This window comes from Scyliorhinus canicula, chromosome 1 (assembly GCF_902713615.1).
Source record: "Scyliorhinus canicula chromosome 1, sScyCan1.1, whole genome shotgun sequence".
NCBI lineage: Eukaryota > Metazoa > Chordata > Chondrichthyes > Carcharhiniformes > Scyliorhinidae > Scyliorhinus > Scyliorhinus canicula.
The window spans coordinates 260,237,017-260,258,236 of NC_052146.1; the positions used below are offsets into that span (position 1 = coordinate 260,237,017).

The following is a 21,220-nucleotide window of genomic DNA, read 5'->3' on the forward strand; positions in this document are numbered from 1 at the left end:
CCTTTAACGAGCCTCGTTAAAGGATAGATATTATCGTTCTCTTTCTTAATTCGCCCATCCCGAAATGGCAAAGTTCATTGTGTCAACGAAGAGTAAACGGAAGGTAGCTGATGGAAATAACTATATCTACGATTTTCATTCGAGCAGTGCAAACCTAGGAAAAGAATACTGGAGATGTGAGAAAAGAAGGCTATGTTCAGTGCGGATTCACACGGTCACGGAAAACAATGAGCCGAAAATTATTTATTTCTCTAATGAGCACCTTCATCCAGCTGATGTTGATTCGTTAAATGCTAGAAAAGCAGTTGCAGAAATAAAGCATGAAGCAGTGGAAAACATAGCAGCAAGTTCGCGTAGCATACTAGCGGCCAAGTTTACGCAGCTATCAGAAAATACCTGCTCTCAACTCCCTAGGTTGCCCGTCGTCTCAAGGACTATTCAAAGGTGCCGACAAAAAAATTCTGGATTTCCCGCTAATCCAGCGGCTAGACACGGTTTTGAAATACCTGACAAATATTGTAAACTTGACAATGGCGAACAGTTTCTGAGATGCGATTCGGGCGCCGAGGATCAACAGCGCTTACTAGTATTCGCATCAGAAAGTGCTCTTCAGGATTTAGCATCATATCGTCATTGGGCATGCGATGGGACATTCAAGATTGTGCCACAACAGTGGTTTCAACTGTTCTGCATTCATGTACAAGTTAAAGGAAGCAGTTTTCCACGGGTCTTTGCATTACTGCCGAATAAAAGAAAGCAGACATACGAATTATTCTTTGACCAATTGAAAATTATGCAACCTAATGCAGATCCGATTGATATCATGGCAGATTTCGAAGTTGCAGTTCACAAGGCAATTAATTCATCATTCCTTAATTCATCTGTCGTGGCATGTTTGTTTCATTTGAGCCAATCTGTGTTTCGAAAAATTACCGATTTAGGCCTCAAAGAAAAATACAATACAGACTCTGAATTCTGTCTTAAAATTCGATGTTTTTCAGCATTAGCTTTCCTCCCCGTTGAAGATGTCAAAGAGGCTTATGAAGATTTGATAGACGATGAAGAAATACCTGCTGAATTCATCGTTTACTTCGACTTGACTTACATAGGCATTGCGAGAGGACGTGGTGCCAGACGAAGGAGAGAAACACCTACATTCCCGACAGCTGTATGGAATGTTAATCAGCGTGTTCTACAAGATCTACCGAGAACAAATAATGCTGCTGAGGGTTTTCATTCTGCGATAAAGCGTTCGGCGGGTGGAGCTCATTTGAATATCTGGAGGTTAATCAAAACTCTGAAGGAAGAGGAAGGGTTCATAATAGGCAAAAAGGCTCAAATTCTTCGGGGAGATCAGTCGACTTCATGTACGCGATATAAGAAAATAACTGAACGCCTCAAAAGATTGGTCGTTGAATATGATTCTACAACAAAAATTGATTTCTTGAGGAATGTTGCTTACAATTTACATCAATTTTAAGTAATTTCGGGAATTTACAATTTACATCAATTTTAAGTAATTTTGGGAATTTTAAGTAATTAGTAAACTTTTAGATTTTTTAACTGCATTTTTAGATTTTTTAACTTTTTAACTGCATTTTTCAACTTGCATTTTACTTGCATTTTATCAATTACTTGCATTTTAGCAATTAAATTCACTTGCTGTATTGTAATTGCATTTTATCAATTAAATGGTTTTATACGGAGTTAATTTGTAATTGGATAATTGGACGAAGTGACGTTGGACCAAAAGACGGGCGGACAAAAAGACGTTGGACCAAAAGACGTGGACGAAGTGTCGTTGGACGAAGTGACGTCGGACGAAAAGACGCGACACGGCCACACTACCAGGAGGATGTGGAGGCTTTAGCGAGGGTGCAGAAGAGATTTACCAGAATGTTGCCTGGTACGAAGGGCATTAAGCTACGAGGAGAGGTTGAATAAATTTGGTTGTTCTCACTAGAACGAAGGAGGTTGAGGGGCTACCTGATAGAGGTCTACAAAATTATGAGGGGCATAGACAGGGTGAATAGTCAGAGACTTTTTCCCAGGGTAGAGAGGTCAATTACTAGGGGACATAGGTTTAAGGAGCGAGGGGAAAGGTTTAGAGGAGATGTACGAGGCAAGTTTCTTTACACAGAGGGTTGTGGGTGCCTGGAACTTACTGCCGGGGGGAGGTGGTGGAAGCAGGGGCGATAGTGACTTTTAAGGGGCATCTTGACAAATACACGAATAGGATGGGAATAGAGGGACACGGATGCCGGAAATGTAGAAGATTTTAATTTAGACGGGCAGCATGGTCGATGCTGGCTTGGAGGGCCGAAGGGCCTGTTCCTGTGCTGCACTTTTCTTTGTTCTTTGAGATAATCCATCCTGTTTGAGCCAGACTTGTGGTCGGGTGAATAAATCAAGGTGATGGGAAGGTGAAGAAACTTCCCGTCCAGTCTCATTTTCAGGTAGCAGATAATCTTCGGTGGTCATCTGTTCCAAAGCCAGGACATAAAGAGGCCCAACACAGCGCCATGCAAATATGCACCAGCTCCATTCTTTGAAAAATATTGTTCAGAACACAGAAGGTATTATGTTACCAGCAGTGACACATTTTATTCATATGGCTGTTTTGTATGTCTTCTGTGTGGTGAGATGTTTTTCTGATCCACCAACTTATTACACAAGATATTGGAACACCAACTGCATGCAACCCTGTCATAATCATCTCACAGTGGTAAAGGACCAGAATCTGAATATCCTGTATCCTGACAGCATTCATAGTGTTTACATGTATTTTATCTTTTCTTTTAAATTGAAATGTTTTATTATGTGAAGTCTCATTTTTCAGTGTAAGCTGCTGCTTGTCCTTTCCTGTGGTTAGTTAGTGCCCAGCTGATGTTGAAAATCATAAATCTCCAGCTCCCAATTAGGGGCATATCACAGTGGTAAAGGACCAGAATCTGAATATCCGTTATCCTGACAGCATTCACTACTGTAAAACCAAGAAGCAGTAAATTGACAAGGCAATGCATTTCTTGCGTCAAAGCGGCGCCGCCTGAATGACGTGACCGGCGGTGCCTAAATGACGTCACCCGCGCATGCGCGGTTGCCGTCTTCCCCTCTGCTGCCCCACAAGACATGGAGGATTGATCTTGCGGGGCGGCGGAGGGAAAAGAGTGCGTCTTTCAGAGACGCCAGCCCGACGATCGGTGGGCACCGATCGTGGGCCAGACCCCTCCTGAGCACCCCCCAGTGTTCGATTCTCCCTCCGCCCCCCACAGGCCCCACGCAGCCGTCGCGTGCTGTTCACGCCGGCAGCGACCAGGTGTGGTTGGCGCCGGCGTGAACTGGTCATATTAGGCAGGCCGCTCGGCCCATCCGGGCCGGAGAATCGGCGGTCGACTGGAGCGGCGATTCTCCGAGCGGCCTGTCGCAAAACGCGACACGCCGTTTTGGGGGGGCTGGGAGAATCGCGTGTGGGTGCCAGGGCGGCATGGCGTGAATCGCCCGGCACTCCCGCGATTCTCCCACCCGGCATGGGGGTCGGAGAATCGCGCCCAGGATGTTGGCCGTTAGTTCAAAGGGCATGGCACACCAGCACTGACTGACACCACCTTCAAACGGTGGGGGCAGGACGGAGGGACACTGACAGTCAGGGACCTACACACGGACGGCAGGATCGCAACACTGGACGAACTGACAGAGAAATTTCGGCTAGCCAGGGGGAACGAGCTAAGGTATCTGCAGCTTAAAAATTTCCTACGAAAGGAGACAAGGACGTACCCACAACCGCCACGACAGACACTACTTGAAAAACTACTGGACGCAAGCATACTAGACAAAGGAAACTGTAGTGACATGTATGACCGACTGATAGAAAGGGCCGACACCGTACTGGACGCAACAAGAAAGAAATGGGAGGATGACCTGGGGATTGAGATAGGGTGGGGACTCTGGAGCGAAGCACTGCATAGGATCAACTCTACCGCCACGTGCGCAAGGCTCAGCCTGACGCAGCTAAAAGTGGTACATAGAGCCCACTTAACAAGAACCCGTAAGAGTAGGTTCTTCCCGGAGGTGGAGGATAGATGTGAACGGTGCCAAGTAGGCCCGGCCAACCACGCCCACATGTTCTGGTCTTGCCCCAGACTTGTGGAGTACTGGACAGCCTTCTTTGAGGCAATGTCCAAAGTGGTGGGCGTGAGGGTGGAGCCATGCCCGAAAGTGGCGGTCTTTGGGGTCTCGGACCAGCCAGATTTATTCCTGGGGAGGAGGGTGGACGCCCTTGCCTTTGCCTCCCTGATCGCCCGCCGTAGAATCCTGTTTGGCTGGAGGTCAGCAGCACCACCCAAAGCTGCAGACTGGCTGTCCGACCTCTCGGAATCTCTCCAAATGGAGAAAATCAAATTCACCATCTGAGGGTCAGACGACGGCTTCCACAGAACGTGGGAGCCATCCACGCGACTGTTCCAGGACCTGTTTGTGGCCAACGAACAAGAGGAGGAATAGCCAGGTAGCCAAGAATCAGGGGAAAGTAGTCAAGAATCAGGGGAAAGTAGCCAAGGCATGAAAGGGAGAAATAGACCGGGCCGGGGGAACCTGAGGAAAGAAAGGCAAACCGTGGAGGGGGGGAAACAAGAGAGGAGAACCAGCGAGGTGGGAAGAGGAGGGGGGGGGGGGGGGGGTGTGGCAGGGAAATTGGAGCCGGAAGGAAGGCACGGGATACCAAAACGAGCATGACATCTCCAGGAGCGGGGAACGAGGAAAATAAAGACGGAGGACAGGAGGAGCAGCAGAAGCGGAGGCGAGTGCGAGACGGCAGCGAGATCCGTCCGGGAGAAGCAGGCGACAACAACACGGAACACAGCTAAGTATCGCACACTGCTGAAACATCACCTCAGCAGCTGTCCTGCTTAAAATCAGCTCATTCAGGATGAAGAGTGCAGGCGGCAGTCTTCAGAAAGTAGACGGTTGTGTCCTCAAGCATCATCAACACAATGTTTGTTCACAAAATAGTTACAAAATAAAAATCAAAAGTTCAAAGGGCATGGAGTATAAAAATAGGGAAGTCTTGCTAAAACTATACAAGGCACAAGTCAGACCACAGATGGAATACTGCGAACAGTTTCGGTTCCCTTATCTAAGGAAGATAAACTGGCATTGGAGGCAGTCCAGAGAAGGTTCATTAAGTTGATCCCGAGTATAGAGGAATTTCCTTTTGAGAAGAGGTTGAGTAGGTTGGGCCTGTACTCATTGAAGTTTAGAAGAATGATAGACAACCTTATTGAATCTTTCAGGGGGCTTTATAGCATAGCTGCTGAGAAGTTGTTTCTTCTTATGAGAGAGTCTAGAACCAGAGGGCATAATCTCAGAGTAAGGGATCTTCTCATTTAAGACAGAGGAGGAATTATTTTCTCAGAGGGTAGTGAATCTGTGGAATTCTTTACTGCAGAGAGCGGAATAGGCTGGGTTATTAAGTATGTTCAACACTGAGATAGACAAGCAGGAAAGGAATCAAGGGTTATGGGTGTAAGGTGGGAAAGTGGATTGAGGATTATCACATCAGATCAGTCATGAGTTCATTGAATGGTGGAACGGACTCGATGGACTGAATGGTCTACTTCCACTCCTACGTCCTATTGGAGTTTCTGTTGCAAGGAAGTTTACTGGAAACGTAATTGGTGCATTTTGGTAAGATAGACTGTGGAGTATGGTAATAAAATCAAATTTAAAAAAATACTCCTGACATTCACTTAATTCATCTTTATTTAAACATGCTATTTTTGTCACCCGAGTATTGCTCACCTCATTTCTTAAGAAGCTTTCACCACAATTGTATATGCATTGAATAGGATATTTTGGACATGCAATGTCTTCATGCTCCTTGAAAAATAAAAATATAAAACTCTGTAAGTAACTCCAAATTACAGCTATCTGAAACAATCATGAGCATTAACTATACTTCCTCATTATTGATTTCATCACACAGTTGGCACCACCCTTGGTCCTCCAAATTTAAAAAAAAGCTGGATCAGACTCTTTGCCTAGTCTATGAGCCATTACTTTTTTAAAAATATAAATTTAGAGTACCCAATCCCTTTTTTCCAATTAAGGGGTCATTTAGCATGGCCAATCCACCTACCCTGCATATCTTTTGGGTTACATAGAACATAGAACAGTACAGCACAGACCAGACCCTTCGGCCCTCGATGTTGTGCCGAGCATTGTCCGAAACCAAGTGCATGCATTACATTAAATTATTTCTTCCCGATACTGAAATCTCACCCCCCTGCATTCATTCGAAGTCCTTGAAATCCTTCCCAGTGTGCTGCCCATAATACTTTATCGCAGGCCTAAACAACGTATTATGAAGGTTGAGCACTTTGTCTTAACTTTTATACTCTAATCTTGTACTTAGTCAATAACCCCGTTTTCCTTTTCAAACAGCCTTCAAAACTAGCTCTGCCATCCTTGTGTAGCTTACATACACGCCCCAGGTATTTTTATTCTTGCGGACCCTTTAAAATTATAGAATTTAGCTCAAATTACCTCCCTCATTCTAAAGAACACAGGAAATAGTAGACCATACGGACCCTCAAGCCTGTTCCGTTGTTCATCAAAGTTGTAGGGGCAAAACCCACGCAAACATGGGGAGAATGTGCAAACTCCACACGGACAGTGACCCAAGGCGGGGATCAAACCTGGGACCTCGGCGCCGTGAAGCTGTAATGCTAATCACTGCCGTGCTGCCCTTATGAGCCATTACTGAAGCAGCAGTTGACGCTAGCCATCTGGAATATTGGAATGATCTCATCAAATGGGCCAATATATAGGGAATGAAATGAACTGCAGAGACCGGTAGCACAGTGGTTAGCACTGTTGGTTTACAGTGCCAGGGACCTGGGTGTGGTTCTCGGCATGGGTCACTGTCTGTGCGGAGTCTGCACGTTCTCCCCTTGTCTGATAGGTTTTCTCTGGGCGCTCCGGCTTCCTCCCGACAGTTCCAAAAGACGTGCTGTTCGGTGAATCGGACAGTCTGAATTCTCCCTCAGTGTCGTAGTGTGGCGACTAGGGGATTTTCACAGTAACGTCATTGCAGTGTTAAGGTAAGCCTACTTGTGAAACTAATAAAGATGATCATTAAGTGAATCAGCCATACCTGACGTCCATCAGTGTCTAACTACACAATGCAGGATTCCCCTCTTGGCAATCTTTCTGAAGATTGTCATTAGTTAGGACTTCAAAATAATGTACAGTGGAATGTACAAAATCAACAAGCAGCCTCCAAGGCATCCGAAATGTTGGCGTTTGTGGAAGGAACTTCCGTCACTCTCCAACTGCAGCAAGGGAAATGCTGTAGCAGAAACTAGTCTGACCACATTTAGAGTACGGCATAGCTGCTGGGGCCCCCATAAACTCCTGAAAACATTGCCCTCCTTGTAGGAATTCAACACCAGGCAGCTTGTTTTATTACAAACAATTACCTGCGAGATATCCACTCCCCCACCCCCCCCCCCCCCAAACACCAACCCCTTAAAGGAATTAATGCTGCCCCCATTGTTGAATTGCTGAGGGGAAACCAGGTGGATGGTCTCACACCCAACTCTTTCGCCGGGCACCCGGGAACCACAGCACCTTGTGAAATCCAGCCCTATGAAGCACTCATGGACTGACCAACAAAATAACTGACTTCCCTTCGAGTATGGCATTACCTTAATGTTTCTAAAGATCATTTTCACTTTGCAATGTTGGCAGGCTTCTTCTCTATATTCACACACTGTTTGCAAATGACCAGTTAAATCTTTTCTTCGCAAGACATCATCACAACCATTTATGCATGGTATCGTTTCAAACTGGCATTTTTTAAGATGATCCTAAAATAATAGAGAAAAAAAACACACAGATTTTTATTTGGGAAACATTTTATATTCAGTTAGCACCAGAGATGTCAGCACAAGTGAACGGTATCCTATTCACTCTCAACATCAATGTCAGTAACAAACACGTCCAAGATACGAAGAGCCTGAGCTATATTAAGCTGTTCTGCTTCAACAATTTGTCTCAGCCCCTACTTTAGATTAGTACTGCCTATTACACCAGGGTGAATTCTTCCATTTTCTTATGGCCTAAATGTGAACACAAATTCTAAGATAATTGGCTTCTTTTGCACAATTTTCTGATGTGTCATCCCAATAGATGAAACCCTGGTCCAGGAGCTTGCAATACAAAATCTGACCCACAAATATGTTAATTCAGCCAGATTATAGTCAATTTATTGGTGTAGGCTTGTTCCCCAAAAGAAGTTTGATAATGTCCAAATCATATCACATAACACAGTAAACTATACCAAGACTTAGGTATCCGAAATGGACAGGCATTGTGATAACTCAGAGCATTCCTTCGTTCTGCCTTTTTCATCTTGAACATTTCCAGATACAATAACAAAGTGACAAACCCTGTGATTTATTTCAAGAATAAAGACTGAGTTGTGAGTAAAATCAACTGGATATTTGGATGCTCCCCATTGTGTGTTCTGTTCCGACAATAGGCAATGCCAAAACAAATGTTACGCTGCCCATTCACAACTCTGCAAGGTCATGGGTGTGGAGCAAGACACCCTCAAATACAAGAATTTAGTGTTGCTAATCAGCATCCTTCTGCAATTCATTTAATATTGATGGGGAAAATCTGACAGGGCTGCTGGTAGAAAATGTTTCGGCAGAGTTAGGAATCTAGGAAATCAACAAGATTAGCATTAAACATGGGATGAAAACAAAATAACATACAAGTAAGAGGATTAGCAGACGTCTAGAGAAATAATGAGATGCAATTTGGCCAGTAACAAGATTGGCAGGTATCTAGAGCAGTGTTCTTCAAAGTCGGGGGTGTGACTTTGAAGTGGGTGGGTCGCGGGCGGTTATCGGGAGGGTCGCAGAGCCGTTGTCCGCGGTGCTCCTGATCGCGCAAATCCCCGCGCAGCAGCTGGCTTTTCATAACGCCGGCTGCAAGCGCCCGCGAACATATTTTAAAAAAAATTTGGCCGCATTGCGCATGCGCGCACGATGATCAGGCGTGCATGCGCATTCCGCAAACACGTTAACAAATATATTCGGCCACACTGCTCATGCGGCACGATAATCGGGCACGCAGGCGCAGTGCGGCCTCTATTTTTTTTAAACGGTTGCAGCTTTTTGTTTTACAAGTTCTGTAGTGGTTTTTATTCATTTAATTTTAATTTTTTTCATTTATTTCATTCATTTTTTTTACAAGTTCCAGAGGGGCGGTTTATTCATTTTTTTTCATTTATTTTATTCATTTTATTTTCTTTTACAAGTTCGGGGGGGTTTTATTCATTTTTTCCATTTATTTTACTCATTTTATTTTTTTTTTTTACAAGTTCGGGGGGGTTTCTTTGATAACATTTTACAGGAACAAAAATTCAGAACTTTGGACAGATGGAGACTCCATACTTTCCGACACAGGAAGGTTTCACCTTCATCCAACAGGTTCCATTGGAGGAGTGTGTACGAGGGCCAAAGGGACCCAAAATCATTTCATCCAATTTTGTCAGCAGCAAACAAGGTAAGAGAAAATGGTGGGTCGCGCAGGTCGGCCGGTGTGGGTCGCGAAGGTCAGCTGGTTGGTAAAAAAAGTTTGAAGAACACTGATCTAGAGATATTGAGGTGCAAATGGCCATATCAGAAACATTGTTTACCAGACATCAATGTAGCTGTACAAATGATAACTTTTTTTTAAAGGCAAAGAATTTGAGAGATGCAGCCAGTTGAATCCACAGGGTAGGATATCAAAGAGACTAAAGAGTATAACTGCTGACACCCTCAATGGGCAGGAGGCTAGTTCTCCATCCAACAGTCAGACAGGGCAGTTATATCAAAGATCTGAGACCCGGTGGCCTGTTCCATCTAACATTTAGAGCCAGGGCAAATTGCAGATCATCTCCTCTAAAAGACACAGTTTTGAGCCTTCGCAGAACCAGGAATAGACGTTATTCCATACTTGGTCACCTAAGTGGTATTGGAGTTAACTATTAGCTGGATTTGACCGATAGAGTTACTAAAATTGGATGTTACTTTGGAAAAGGGAGTGGGTTCAGGGAATGTGGGTATGTCTTGGGAACAAGAGGTAACTTAATATAAAGCAGTGTGTTTAGTTATCAATATACTTAATTAGTCTTTTGTTGTGTGCTTATTGGGTGGCACGGTAGCACAGTGGCTAGCACTGTTGCTTCACAGCTCCAGGGTCCCAGGTTCGATTCCCAGCTTGGGTCACTGTCTATGCAGAGTCTGCACGTTCACCCAGTGTCTGAGTGGGTTTCCTCCGGGTGCTCCGGTTTCCTCCTATTAGTCCCGAAAAAATAGCTGTTAGACAATTTGGACATGCTAAATTTTTCCTCTGTGTACCTGAACAGGGAATGTGGCGACTAGGGGATTTGCACAGTAACTTCATTGCAGTGTTAATGTAAGCCTACTTGTGACACTAATAATGATTATTATTTAACGTTTCTTTTATGTTAATAAAAAATCTTTATTAATTGTCTACAGTACGACTGGACTGGTTCCTCATGGGTTGTATATTATTCCTCACATCAATTCCAAACAAAAACACACCACTAAGAACCAATGTTTCAAATTATCATTTGGGGTTTTGAGACACTCTCACAGGTAACATCAGTGGGGTCCTTAACAGGCAGAAAATACTGCTGTTTGTAATTTTTCTAAGTCACATTAGTAGCAATTACATCGCCTCTGGTGGAAATGGAAACAACAAAATGAGATCATTGCTTCCAAATACTTTTGCTTTATCTGATAACGGTTAACACTAATAGACCCTGAACTATATTTTTGACATTTCATGTGATCATGGATGGTCTATAGGCCTGGGCAGCTGATGATAACTTTGACCATGCAGGGACAAAGTTTAATGGATTTGGAATTTGGATTTGCTGCAGAGTAGAACACACAAACCTCATCGACACAATTAGTTTTTTTTATAACTAAAATTCCTAATTAAGGGGCAATTTAGCATGGCCATTCCACCAAACCTGCACATCTTTGGGTTGTGGAGGTGAGGCCCATGCAGAAAAGGGGAGAATGTGCAAACTCCACATGGACAGTGACCCATGGCTGGGTTTAAACCTGGATCCTCAGTGCTCACCACCACGCCATCCTGCTGCCCCTCAATGATACAATTATAAAGCTACAGTAGAGTGGTGGAGGAGGATGGTGTGTTTGGTGTTTGATGTCTAGCAAGGAATCTACCAAACAACTTGTGACTTGTCCAAACCAGGATCTTTATTGAATCATACATGGTAAGATTGCGATATGTTACAGAGCAAGTTATCATGAAGTTTCTTTGTACTCCCCTGGAACTAAACCTAGGCACGACTGTCCACTTGTACGTCTTATGACCATCTGTTGAACATCGGATGTGCCCGCACTTATAATCTGAGTTCCTTGTCACATGATTCCTGTCTGGAGACCGCATGGTGAGTCTGTACCACCACCTGTAGGTTGGAGGTCGCACCACCAGCCATCTACAATATTGCTTACAGGCATATCATCACATCCTTCTTCCTCAGAAAACATTAATGTTTGCTTACAATCATTATTACTTTATACATTTGTGACATGTTTAATCAATGTGAATAAGTTTAACCAGAGTGTCCATAAACATGATTTGCCTGGTATTTTCCATCTCTTTCACACAGATCATTGTACTTCCCTCATGAGATCACCCGTGATCACTGGGGCTATTGCCAGCCATTTTAAAGATTGGTTTACATGCCGGCTTCTTACTCCGTCTCCTCTTTACTCTGTGACTTTGGAAGGCCTGTGTCCGTGATTGCCACGTGCATGTCACCAGCCTCTTTCTTTCGCTTCTTGCCATGACACGGTTTGCTGCTTCTCCGTGTGTTTGCTGTTTCTTGTGCCTCTGATTTATCAGTCTGCCCTCACCTTCTTCTTTTTTGCTTTTGTCAGTGGGATGAGTTAGCTCTCCCAGTCTTCTCCTCCTCCTCCTTATTGTTTTGACAGTTGGTTTGTGAATTCTTTTATGTTTATGTTGAGGCTTGACAGCCTCTGGTTCTGTGCTGGTCTGCACCCTGTGTTAGGGGGTCTACGGAGTTTCAGGTGGATTCCGAGATGAAGACGCATCATCACTGGGTTGTGTGACCACGCCCACTTCTGCGGCCTCAACGGAATGTTGGAGCACCTCGCTTGCTGGTGCCTGGGTGGGGGTTAAATCTATGGCAACCAGTAGGGCTGGTTTAGCTCAGTGGGACAGCTGACAGCTGATTTGTAACGCAGAACAAGGCCAGCAGCACGGTTCAATTCCCGTACCAGCTGAGAATTCTGAATTCTCCCTCTGTGTACCCGAACAGGCGCCAGAATGTGGTGACTAGGGGCTTTCACGGTAACTTCATTTCAGTGTTAATGTAAGTCTACTGTGACAATAAAAAGATTATTATTAACAGGTGCCGCCCCTTCTTCGCTCGCTGGAGCACCGCTCAGTGGCTCCTTTTCACTCAAAATAACAATGCTGACAATCTCTGGTCGGGATGATCCAGGCGTTCGGTCATCATGGTCTTGTCTGATAATATATGATTGATCTGTTGAGCTGCATAGCGAGGTAGTCATGAGGTCCTCTGCTATTTCATTCTCAGAGCCATCAATCTGTTCAACATCTGTGTTGCTGTCATTGTATGCATCATCAATGTCTTCACATTCATCCTCAGTATCCTCGATGATCAGGGAGTCGACTACCGGAATCATTGCAGAAGCCCGAGATGAGTATTCCTGGAACAAGCGTGTCTAAGATTGGGATGATGTTGTCTGTTTCTAATTTGTTCAGTGGCTGGTCCTCCGTGGTATCAGCAAATTCAATCTCAATTTTTATTTTGGTATGCGCCATCTCAGAGCTCCCGCTCTTCTCAGTGTCCAGCACGGTCAGGGCGTCCCCCGTGACCACCTCGACATTCCTTCCAAACCACCAGAGTAGTGCTTCTTGGGTCTTCTCATTAAGCCCGTCCTTGCTCCTGCGAAAAAGATCTATGAGCAGTTCATACTGGTCTTCATCTGTCTCACTTTCCATGTCAGGGGCTGGTTTAGCTCACTGAGCTAAATCGCTGGCTTTTAAAGCAGGCCAGCAGCACGGTTCGATTCCCGTACCAGCCTCCCCGGACAGGCGCCGGAATGTGGCGACTAGGGGCTTTTCACAGTAACTTCATTGAAGCCTACTCGTGACAATAAGCGATTTTCATTTCATTTCATTTCATTACTTTCTGCATCCTTTTCGAAGTCTTCAAGCATATATTCATAGTACTCATCATCAGATTCAGCATCGTCTGCAATGATTTCACCTGTAAAATATAGCATTACACATGGAATTATGTGTTCACGCAGGAGTCTGCCAAGTTCAAAGTCAGCATTGATTTTGGATGCCGAATTTTTGCTTAACATTTCAGGAGGACTGAAGAAATGAAAGAACGATTCATTTGGTACAGTTTTTGAAACTGGTCTGCAAGTGCTTCAACCTTTGTGCTTCAGTTTGGTTTTAATTGTTTTCAACATTACATTTTTGCCCTCCCTCTAGTTGATCTTACAGCCTGTGCACCCCATGATTTCTGATTCATCAAAGAATGATTCAAGCGGCAGAGAATCCAATTGATATATTTGCGTGATAACCTCATTTGTGAAATACTCAACGGGCTCGAACCTAAAACACCAAAGTGAAGCTTCACGGCTTCTTATGCTCTGTCCATTTAACTTTCACATCTTGCAGATGCTATAACATGGGCTTGTCATATCCCTGTAGCATACCACTGAGCACATGCACATTCTTGAAGACTGTTAACCAGAATTGCAGAATGCTTGCTGGCTCTTTCGCTTCTTTGTCTGATTTGTTAGCCTCCGTCTGGATTTCTTCTGAATCCTCCATGATACCTTCTAATTCTAGGACATGCATTCGCTCAAGGATGTTCAGGGATTCACATGACTTTCCCATGACGGACTCAATTTTCATGTCCACAATATGAAACTGTAACATGTACGACATGTTGTCCACGGGGAGCTAATTCACACTCACCGAAAGTCTCCACTTTTTTTGTTCCATCGTACACCGGCAGTCCCGGCCTATCAGCGACTTTCAGCTGCGCGTTCAGCTTGTGCAAAGCAGACCGACTGAGGAGGTTGTACCCCGTTTAATGTCAAAGTCGCATCGTAATAATGAGTTAGTTAGGAGCACCATCAATTTCCATCTGGTTTTAATGATTTCCAGAGAGTTCTTACTAGCTTTGGTCTTTTGTGAAATTGTGTCTTCACCTTTTTTGTTAGAACTCTTCTGGTCCTTGGTTGCAATGAGATCGATGAAGAACTGTTCGGCAGTATTTATCTCATCAACTACATTCACTGATCTTATATGGTCCATTGAAGGACATGCAAAACACTGTTTTGCAAAACGCCCAACATGGACGCACCTGGAACATACTTTTCCAAAGGCCAGACATTGCCGTGGGCCATGTCAAGTTTCACACTTTTGGCATAAGGTGGCGGCTCCTGTCACCGGCTTAAAACTGCCACCCACATGGAGACCACGTTTCTTAACGACGTGAGTCACAGCACTAATGGTGCTGGTGTCTTCCTCTGAGTTGGCGCCAAAATGTCTCGAGGTGAATGCGCTGTTTTGCTGTGCAGCCACCTCACTCGTACGACATATCTGAATATGGCTTTCTGATTGAAGCCCTTCTTTCTAGGCACATGTACTAACTATGTCACGATCACAGGCTTCATTATTTTTCATAGAACAATACCGATAGAAGTGCTTTAACACATCATCGTAGCTCTTGTTCTGCTCTTCACTGCCACAGGCAAAGGTATTATATAGTTCTGCTGCTTGAGGACCTGCTGCCACCAGCAGCAACGCAATAAGCCTGTTGTCAGGCTGTGCCTGCAGGCCTAGGGCTAAAAGGTAGAATCGGAATTGATGCTTAAAAGCATGCCAACTTTTTTCTATGTTACCGATGAAGTGGACCCGGTAGGGTCCCTTTATACCGTCCATCTCTAGTTCCATCCTTCTATTGCGGAGTCGTCAAAGGCTGCAGTTCACTAGGTCGGTTCTTCCACCGAATTTTAACTTGTCACTGCTGTCGTTATCTTAAAATCTTCAGCACTCTGGTACCATGTTGGGTTTGGTGTTTGATGTCTAGCAGGGAATCTACCAAACAACTTGTGACTTGTCCAAATCAGGATCTTTATTGAATCACACGTGGTAAGACAGCGATCTGTTACAGAGTAAGTTATCATGGAGATTCTTTGTACTCCCCTGGAACTACACCTAGCCACGACTGTCCACCTGTGTGTCTTATGACCATCTGTTGAACATCGGATGTGCCCGCACTTATATCTAAGTGCCTTGTCACATGACTCTTGTCTGGAGACTTCATGGTGAATCTGTACCGCCACCTGCTGGTTGGAGGTCGCACCACCAGCCATCTGCAATATTTCTTACAGGCATATCATCGCAGATAGCATAATGATTCTGCTTCATTACAATAATACAAAGAATGGATCTTGGAAGATTCCAGTACCAGTCAGTAATATCAGTTAGCTGTCGAGGATAACACATTATTGTAAAATGCTTTCCTAAGTAATGAGAGACAGCAAAAATGCAGTAGAAACACAGAAAGAGGTTAATGTTCACATATTTGAATAAATATTTGCATAAGAAAAGTGGGTATAATTATGCTGTTTTAACATGAAGTCCTATTGAAACAAATGGTAGAACAATACTAATATGTCCATACATGTGAAATAAAAAAGGGAAAGCTACAGCAGGTTATTAAAAATTGTGCAAGTGCTTCTACAGTACTTACCCCTAAACGTCCAAATGATTCTTTTTTGTTACAGTCTGGTGCATTTTTACAGTACACCATCAAATTCCACACTTCCCTCTTGCAGCAATTATCTCGAAATATCTTTCAAAAAAGATGCATTTATTAAACGTTATTTTGTTAAAGTCAAAATGCTTAACTTTCCTCAAATAGACTCTACCACATAGAAAAAGGAACAACAGTATCTGAGTTTGCATTCTGAACGAGTAGGGCGAATTCACCCTGAATTCAAATGAAGGATCCCACCCAGAACAGTGACTTGCCTTTCTGGTCCATTGTTAACTGGCCAGCTGAGTATTTTCAGAATTTTCTGTTTTATTGTCAGTTTTCTGTTATTCATGACTTTACTTATTCTGTTCACCTCTCCGCAAGTTGCATTTCCGACTTTCAAAGCAATGTAATGTAATTCTGATACAGATTTTAGTCTTGGGTGTGTGGAGCAGGGGCCGTGTTTCCCTTATTTTCATAGAATCTCTACTCTACAAAAGGAGGCCATTCAGCCCATTGTGTCTTCACCCGTCCTAGCCTTGTAACCCCACCAACCTACACATCTATGGCCTATCCACCTAACTTGCACATCTTTGGACTGTGGGAGGAAAGCTGAGGGGAGCACCCAGAGGAAACCCACGCAGACACAGGGAGAAAGCGAAAACTCCGCACACAGTCACCCAAAGCTGGAATTGAAACTGGGTCTCTGGCAATGTGAGGCAGCAGTACTAACCACTGTGCTGCCGTGCCACCCTTAATTTGATCTGACTGAATGCAACCATCTGCGAGTGGGCACCAATCAGTCGCAGGGGAGAAGAAAGTCTGAGTCTGATGTCAACATTAGAATGGATACTTTACTCCAGGACCGGGTGGCTATTGTGAAACTGCACCCCAGCATAAGCTACTCCTTTATTAAGGAGTGTAACAGTTACCTCACTATCAATATTAATTCATTGTGTGCAAAGTGTTCTGAGATATTTCTGACAGGTATGTTAAGATGGTACGTAAATGTTTGTCTTTTTGTTCTAGAAAAGGATGGAAAATATTTGAGGAAAGTATTGAATATTGTGACAATCCTCCTGTTAAAAGGCACTCATTGTAAAGCTCACTTACACTGCAAAATGTTCATTGCATTAAAAGTTTACAATTGTAAAGCAATGGTGATAGTCTGCAGCACAGGTACCCAAAGGACAGTCAGGCCAAGCCCCAATAGATTTAAGCCTTCTCCTTTCATAAATTGTTCAGAGGCAATAGTAAAACAATTATTAACTGTTCTTCCACATTGTTTTCCCTTCCTCATTTAGCTTTTAGGACTGGCCATGCTAAATTGCCCTTTAGTGTCCAAAAGGTTAGGGGGTTATGGGGATAGGGTGGAGGTTGGGCCTACGTCGGGTGCTCTTTCCAAGGGGCGGTGCAGATCTGATGGGCTGAATGGTCTCCTTCTGCACTGTAGGGATTCTTTGATTTTAAACATTTTCAGAAAAGGCTCAGATATTCATTACAATGCAATGGAGTGAGTCTCTCATAACAATAAAAGGATTTTTTTTTCCATTTTGTTTCTCTTCACAATCAACAATTTGCTCATCAATTTCTGCTTTGAATTGTAGAATTTTTGAAAATGTGAATTCTTTAGAAGATCATTATGGAGAAACTATACCCGTACTATTTTTCATTAAAATTCCACTGTTCTTACTGTTTAACATTTTAGCTTAAAATATGTAACACATAACTTAATCTTACCCAATTTGCAACGATCCTTTCATGATCAATGGGACAAATAGCAATTGGCTTAGTCTCTCTAGGAAGCATTTTGAAAACAGAAGAAAAGAATTAGATAAAATAATTAAAGCAAACAATTGTTTCAGTTGTTCATAACACTGAAAGATCATCCTTGCAAATGTTCATATCATTCATGATTCGACTGCATACTCTCACAAAACAGGATTCACTCATGTAATGCGATCCACAAATAAAGTCACCACTATTTACTAGAAGTATGAATCAAATATCATAGAATCATAGAATTTACAGTACAGAAAGAGGCCATTTGGCCCTTCGAGTCTGCACCGGCCCTTGGAAAGAGCACCCACTTAAGCCCACACCTCCACCCTATCCATGTAACCCAGTGACTGCACCTGACCTCTTTGGACACTAAGGGCAATTTAGCGTGGTCAATCCATCTAACCAGCACATCTTTGGACTTAAATATAACTTAATACAACCTGTCATGAAGATGTGCATTATGTCAAATTAATGAATTTTAAACTGCTAGCTGGAAACCTGAAATGAACTTTTAAACATGGGGGTGGGGGTTTCAGCTGGCATTTGCCGCAGGCAAAAATGATGACGCCAGACTAAAATCCCATGGGATCACGAGAATGTGAATCTCAGCGTTGAGGCCTTGCTCTGACATTTTCCCTGCCCCTGGCTGGTGACGCAACAAGGTTTCTGCCCAGAAAGGGTGGTAAACTAAATTTTAAAAAATTTACATGTATTTAAAAGGGCTTCCCCACCATATCTTTACCCCAGTAGGGAAATCTGCGCACCACCACCCCGGCCCTCGGTGACGTCACGTCGACGAGGTTTACAACAGCTTTAGCACAATGGGAAGCTGTCAAGGGGAAACCTGCACATCTTTGGAATGTGGGAGTGAGACCCCCACAGACACGGGGAGAATGTGCAAACGCCACATAGACAGTGACCCGGGGCCAGGATTGAACCCGGGTCCTCGGAGCCGTGAGGCAGCAGTGCTAACCACTCCGCCACCGTGCCGCCCTGAGTAAATTTACTTTCAAAACAAAAAAAAACTGTTGCGGTCAGACAGAAGAGGGCTACCATTCTACACTTACTCGCCTGAGCATAACAAGCCATTTCTATTGTGTTTCTGTACATTAAAAAATGTCAAAAATAACTGCTCCTGGATGGGCCTGCTATTCCGAGTACAGTAACGTAATTATGACAGCTTGATTTCAACATACCGATATGTCACAGTCCGGGAGCGCACAAAGGATTATGTTTGAGTCAGTTTCTTACTCCCAGCTCATGTTGGAGGAGGAAAAGTCATAAAATAGACACTCATGTATTGCAAAAAGGAAAGAAAGGGCAAGAGCAGCACCCCTTTCCCTCCAACTGCAATGCAGTGCGGGTGCCAACCTGATTCCAAACCAACTATGTGAGGGACAGTTCCGTTTAACAGATGGTTACAGATTTTTACTAAAATGTGTATGTACAAGAAACTAACAACAAATCGAGTTAATTGTGCAATCTAATGTACAATTTACAGCTGATCAACTTTGAATGTGAATAAAGTTACTACTTACATTAATTCTGCAATGCAATTTTCACAAAATCGATGTCCACATCCAGTCTGATAAGGATTGCAAAGGACGAATGAACAAGTGACACATTTGTACCTATCTTCTAATGGTTCAACAAACTGAAGGTTTATTCCAGGCTGATATGGGTCAAACCCCAGAGAGAGTGATGTGCTGGAACTATCTTGGCGAATAAACATACTTGATATGACAACGCAGCTTTCTTCGGAGGCCATTAGAGTTATATTGCTCGCCAAACCTAAAGATTGTTCAAAAAACAATTAGTGGTTGAAATTAAACACAATCTGTATTTGATTCACCAACTGCTGAATGATGTAATTAAATGGTTTTTGATGAGAACATGTGGAATGCTGTTTCATTCTCATAAATTAAGAGGATTCATTATGGGAGAGAATTGTTGTTCTTCTTCCTACATCGAGTGGTGCACAAAGCAGACTTTCACTTGCTCCCACAGCGCATTATTTCCCTGAAATAGGTCACTAGTCTGTCGCCAGGGGTTTATAGATTGAGAGGTGCCATTCCGCATCATGCGTGGCTGAACAGGATCTCTCCCGCTCTTACTCCCAGTTGTTGATGTCTTTGGAAGCATTTTGCAGGTTAACGCTCAAACCTATTGGGCACGTTATGAATACAGCTTCCTTGGCTATCAAGTCTCAGGAACTCAAACCCAGAGCTTCTGTCTCAGCAAGGGCACTACACACTGCATCACAAGATCTCCTGGGAGTGAATAATAGAACATAGAACAGTACAGCACAGAACAGGCACTTCAGCCCTCGATGTTGTGCCGAGCAATGTCCAAAACCAAGATCAAGCTATCCCACTCATTGTCATTCTGGTGTGCTCCATGTGCCTATCCAATAACCGCTTGAAAGTTCCTAAAGTGTCCGACACCACTATCACAGCAGGCAGTCCATTCCACACCCTAACCACTCTCCGAGTAGGGAACCTACCTGGGACAGCCCTCCTATCTCTCCCACCTTGAATCTTATAGTTATGCCCCCTTGTAACAGCTACATCCACCCGAGGAAATAGTCATTGAACGCCCACTCTATCTATCCCCCTCACCATCTTATAAATCTCTATTAAGTCGCCTCTCATCCTCCTCCGTTCCAAAGATAAAAGCCCTAGCTCACATAATATGGCACATCGAGAAGCCTCTAAATCTACTTTCATATTTGTACAATGAGAACTTTTGTTCTTCCAATTTCAGATTTACTATTTACAGATCATGGGGATGAATCTTCAGAAAGGGCTGAATGACATGAGTAACATGTTAGCCAGAATCCCTCTAAAAGCTCAGTAAATTTATTCAGTGATTAACTAAGGCAATAGTTTTCAAACCGAGACCCGCAGAGACTTTTCAGGCCTTTGCAAAGCAGCGCCAGCCTTATGGGTGGAGCAAAATGGGTGACCACCCAGGGCAAGAGTAAGAAACAGCGTTCTCCATCCTCTGCTCTCCACCGGGCACCTGCTCTCTCGTACACCTAATTTGTGTTTCTGCTTTCTCCATACTCCTGCACTTTCATTGCCCCGTTGCCTCCGTGCTCCTGCTATGTCTGTGCTCTTGCTCTCTTTGGGCGCCTGCTTTCTCTGTGCAGTGATATGCATCACTGTAAATACACAAGGGGTTCATGTAAATACACATTGACTAGATAGACACTAGAGGGAGCACCAGAGACATGACACACAGACATTCAACCAATAGGTCAGTAAGATAGGACACGACCAATGGGCATTCACAACACACACACAGAGGTGACACTACCACAGGAGGGCATTACACCAACCCAGATGTAAGGACACAGCACACATGATCTTCCTCTTTCCAGTGGAGACACTCAGTGAGTACACAGGGTTGATTGAAACACATCACATCCACCACCTGGATTGTAGCAGATTGGTTCATCAGTCTGAGTAGCTATAGCAGGATTAACAGGAGAGTCGAATCCAAGTAGGAGAATTGTTAACAGTTTAATAAATTGTTAAAGCTATCTCCAAG

At 43.8% G+C, this 21,220-nt stretch overlaps 1 protein-coding gene across 2 annotated transcripts in view; it reads right to left on the bottom strand.

Annotated features, from left to right (window-relative positions):
• LOC119973701 (TNF receptor-associated factor 5-like) overlaps positions 1-21,220 on the bottom strand; it is an 82,629-nt gene that overhangs the window by 26,523 nt on the left and 34,886 nt on the right. For both annotated transcript variants that reach the window (XM_038812095.1, XM_038812086.1), the window contains exons 2-6: positions 19,207-19,459; positions 17,627-17,684; positions 15,881-15,982; positions 7,704-7,865; positions 5,797-5,874 (exon numbers count right to left, since the gene is read on the bottom strand). In XM_038812095.1, coding sequence (XP_038668023.1) covers positions 5,797-5,874; positions 7,704-7,865; positions 15,881-15,982; positions 17,627-17,684; positions 19,207-19,436 — 630 coding nt within the window. In that variant the 5' untranslated portion in view covers positions 19,437-19,459. The remainder of the gene's footprint in view (positions 1-5,796; positions 5,875-7,703; positions 7,866-15,880; positions 15,983-17,626; positions 17,685-19,206; positions 19,460-21,220) is intronic.